At 33.5% G+C, this 4391-nt stretch overlaps 1 protein-coding gene across 1 annotated transcript; it reads right to left on the bottom strand.

Moving 5' to 3' along the window:
* Positions 1-870: 870 nt before the first annotated feature.
* Positions 871-3325, bottom strand: LOC113690345 (1-aminocyclopropane-1-carboxylate oxidase 1-like). The gene is made up of 4 exons (XM_027208198.2): positions 3106-3325; positions 2683-2909; positions 1716-2049; positions 871-1379 (listed from the first exon to the last, which is right to left on the bottom strand). Exons 1-4 carry the CDS (start codon positions 3208-3210, stop codon positions 1086-1088), a joined length of 960 nt encoding a protein of 319 aa, XP_027063999.1. The 5' UTR covers positions 3211-3325; the 3' UTR covers positions 871-1085.
* Positions 3326-4391: the final 1066 nt, after the last annotated feature.

Below are 4391 nucleotides of genomic sequence, written 5' to 3'. Positions count from 1 at the left end.
CATGTTTTGAGAAAAAACTCGCCAAAAAAAAAGAAAGAAAAAGAGAATAGAGAATTCTTGAACTTACAAGTACTGTTTTATCTTGCCAATCAACCTTGATTTTTCCTCTAAACTACATCCAAATTATTATTTGGTTCTTAAATGATTCTACAAAATATATTTAACTCTAAAAACCTTTTACCATTAGTAATCAACCATATTTCTGTCAGCTTGAGGATAACCTGGCTTGCTTTTGACTATTGAGTTTTGTCCATTAAAATCACTAACCAGATTTACTAGAGAGGCAAACTGCCTGTTTGTTAAGTTGAAGGGGGCAAAGTGCAAATGTGGTGAATGTTGAATGAATTTTTTTTCTTTTCATTTAACCCTAGTAGCCAACAAATCGTTGGCTTGTCTTGGCTATAGATGACTTGTTTATGTTATTCCTGATTTGGCACCAAAAAGTGGGCTTTTGAAGGATATTGCCAATTTTAAGTTCTCGGCCATGTTACTAATGCATTACTGTTAAATGCTTTAACATGTATAATATGTTAATCATTAATTATCTTACAACTATTAAATAAGTAGTTATGTGTGACAAACTTAGCTTTTCTTGCATATTGATATCGGCTGCTCCTTGTAAGTTTTCTCTCTTAAGTTTGATAATTGTAATTCATAGTTCCAAACATAATTGTATTTTTGTTCGAAGTACCAGATATTTGATTTGTCAAATTTGTTAGAAATTTGAGGACTAAATTGATCCGGCATTCATAAATTAAAGTAAAATGTTGAGTGTCTAATAATTGAGAAAATTTTAAGGACTTTTAAAGGCAATTAAACCAAATATTAGGTCAATCAACCATATAGCTTTGCAACAGTAGACACAAATGATTTTGGAGAAATGTATAGCTTATTTTATTTCTTTGTCTTAGAATTCTTACTACATAATAAATTTTGGTCCCTCATATGTATAAAGGACCCTCCTCTCTGGAGCAACAAATGACTGGGAATAACCAACAACCCCCACAATAAAAAAAATAATAATAATAAGTAGAAAACATAAGAGGGAGAAGAAAACATCCTAGCACCGTTTTATTCCTATGAGTCTAGGCAGTTGCAATTGGACCCATGGTAACATTGGCTTCCACGTTCTTCATGAGTTCAAATCTTGGCTCTTTGGCCTGGAATTTAAGTCCAGCATACAGTTTCATGTAGTCATCAAAAACAAATTTTGGGTAGACTTCTTTTCTTTCTTCTGCTTCTTTTTCCAGTAGTGCTGGTGCTGGATAAATAACTGCATCATTGCCTGGATTGTAGAATGAAGCAAGTGACATCCTATTTCCATCTGTTTGAGCTATGACTCGGTGGAGCACACTTTTGTATTTACCATTGGTAATCACCTGTGATTAATTTGTAACATAATTAGAATCCTAAATAGAAAAGAAATATATGAATAAACAGTCAATTCGATTTATTAATTTTTGCATAAATTAATATTGATGTTTAGTGTTGCTTACAAATTACAATCACCCTCTAAATCTAGTATGATATTCCGTAATTATAAGTAATTTTTATGAGAAATAATCTATTCATAAGTAATATTTATTTATGAGGGACGAATGTAAATATACGTAATATGTTGGTATGAAGGTAAGAAATCTTTTGTTTCTTTTATTTAGTACTATCATATTACTTATAAAAGTATAAATTTTTTATCCCAAGAAATTAAAGTGTACCTCGAGTTGGTCACCAAGGTTGACCACAATAGAGTGCTTCATTGGAGGGACATCAACCCATTGATCACCCTTGAGGAGTTGTAGACCACTTACTTTATCATCTTGGAAAAGCAAGATAATCCCACCAGCATCAGTGTGTGGTCGAAGTCCCTTAATCAATTCTGGCTTGGGACATGGAGGGTAGTTGCTAACCTTGGTGCCAAAATTGGGACCTTTTGAACCATAAAAGGCTTTCTTCAAATAGCCCTTCTCAAGACCAAGATTTTCACATAGTAAATCAAGAAGTTCTTCGGCCAATTTTTCTAATCTTACAGCAAACTCCTTCATGAGGGTCCTGCATCATAAGCAAAAAATAATGAGGAAAATTTGATTGGATAGGTGGAATTAATAAAAAAAGAGAAAAATAGCCTATGACAGAGCTATGGATGTATCTTGCTTTTTAGGCGTTGACAAGGGAATATTTTAACATATTTTAAGCAAAGTTGTCAATAATTGTGTCTGATGAAAGGCTATTTTATTGATAAACCTGAATGGAAATCCAAATCTATCTGTTTCTTGAGAAGGGACGAAGAAGTATGGCTGCATGTGTAGCATGCTCAATCAGCTCAAAACTTCCTGTTGTGTTGGGACCTAGGAACTAACTATAGCGCAACAGTATTTATGGTTTTCATGCTCCTGTTAAGATCTTGTCTTGAATAACTTTCCACATCTGTAAACGACACTCTAATAGTACAAGGACGAGAAGAAAATCCGTGCTTAGAACACAAATAAAATGTTAACAAAGACTCAAATTTACAACCTTTAACAACCAAGCTATGAATTATTACAAGTAACATAAAGACAAATTCATACTGATGATTTCTTCAATTTTTTTTTAGTTTTCTTTCTGTCAGCAAAATGATTACTTATCCACATAAGGCTTGCTTCAAAATATTTCTTGAAGTGGGAAATGTGCTATAATTATTACCTGTATTCATCATCTAGATCAGGGACTTGTGAAATGTTTGAGACAGGAAGGTGGCGCAAGAAAAATGTGCTCTCCCAATCCATATCCGTAATCTCAGCTTGTACACCCTCTAAAGCCTTGCTTGCCACCAACTCCTTGAACCTTTGCTCCATGCATTTCTTGTAATGACCTTTTGTCAATCTTTCAACTGTGTCCATCATCTCGTGTGGGATTCCATGGTTCACCAACTACATCAAAGTTTCAAAAGAAAAGAAACAAAAGTTAATAATGTAAACTTCTTAGAACCATTAAAATTAAAACAAACTCATTAAAATGTAAACCTCTACAGCAGTTTGTTACATCAAAAAAAAAAAAACAAAATGAGGTACACTAGTTTGCCTTATATCAGAAAGAAAATTAAAAAAAAAAAGGAATGTGTAGTACCTCAAAGAAACCCCAGTTTTCACAAGCATCCTTTATATGCTCCATGGTGGAAGCTCTCTTGTCACCATTGAGGTTTTTCATGTTGATTACTGGGAAGTTCTCCATCTTACTAGCCTTTGTGGTGGCTACTTTTCTTGCCTAAATGTGTGTTTTGTGCGTGGGAGTTGGATTTTGTTGTGTATTTTGTGTGTTTGTGTGTTGTGTTGTGTGTGGGATTTGGATTTTGGGGTGGCAATTTATAGGAGAAAGCTGGCAAGAGTGGAGACTCTGAGAACACTTGAAAATCATGTAGTGGTGGAAAGGTTGTAAATGGATGGAAATTTCCATTTGGCCCACCAACAACACATGACTTAAATTCCAGTTGTTCCAGGTCGTTTTGCCTTGTTGGACCATCGTACCTGAAGTGCAAAGGTCCCACTTCTGATGGCTGGACATTTTCATCTTGACCGATAATGCGTGGCTGCCCTATTTTATTGTTATTGTTATTATTTTTTTTATCGCAATAGTAATATTTTTATAATCTAATTTATCCTAATCTAAAAGGAGGAGGAGTCGATGAGAGTTGAAATGCTCTCGGAAAAAGCCACTCAAGACAACCACATATAATGGTAAATTGGTGGGAGGCAAGAATTGAATCCTTGATCTCCCACACCACTAAAGACTAAATTGCTTGGTGGTGACCGCCAGCCCTTTGGGCGGCTAGCTATTATTATTGTTATTATTGTTTTGTTGAAATGTGATCTGAGCTGTTATCATACAAAACTGCTTGAATACTTGGATGGATTTGTATAATAAGATTTTTTACACTAGTAATTATATATATAATACTTACATTTAAATAAAAAGTATATGTCATGCACTTAAAATTGTTGAGAAACATAAAAAATTTATACGTTGATAATGTAGAATAAATTAATTCATACTTAAATAGATATACCATTTAAGTAATAATTCATGCATTTTTCAAAAAAAAAAAAGTAATAATTCATGCAAAAAATTTTATATGACCTATATCAAAATTTACAATTATACGTTTAAAATATGTTAACATTTATCTCATGCAACCTATACAAAAACTGATCTCCACCGTTTAAAATCAATTTTGCCTCCAACCGTTCCTTACCCATCATTTAGCAATTATTGAGGCGCACAAATCCCTTTTTTTTTTTTTTTTTTTTCATTCATCCATAAACCTGTGGCTGCCCGATGGAATAAGGTTTTCAAGCTTGGCAAAGTCCTTGGTCTAACCCATAGATGTTTTCACTTTCCTTACTGGTTCTAAAAGG

The sequence above is a fragment of the Coffea arabica genome, chromosome 5c (assembly GCF_036785885.1).
Source record: "Coffea arabica cultivar ET-39 chromosome 5c, Coffea Arabica ET-39 HiFi, whole genome shotgun sequence".
Lineage (NCBI taxonomy): Eukaryota > Viridiplantae > Streptophyta > Magnoliopsida > Gentianales > Rubiaceae > Coffea > Coffea arabica.
The sequence above is the reverse complement of the archived record's forward strand: the minus strand, read 5'-3'. Positions and strand labels throughout refer to the sequence as shown.

Coding starts and splice junctions, on each gene's coding strand:
- LOC113690345 (XM_027208198.2), bottom strand. CDS start 3,210: ATGGAGAACTTCCCAGTAATCAACATGAAAAACCTCAATGGTGACAAG. Junction 2,910..3,105: donor AAAACTGGGGTTTCTTTGAG/GTACTACACATT, acceptor ACTTTGATGTAG/TTGGTGAACCATGGAATCCC. Junction 1,380..1,715: donor ACCTTGGTGACCAACTCGAG/GTACACTTTAAT, acceptor AATTAATCACAG/GTGATTACCAATGGTAAATA.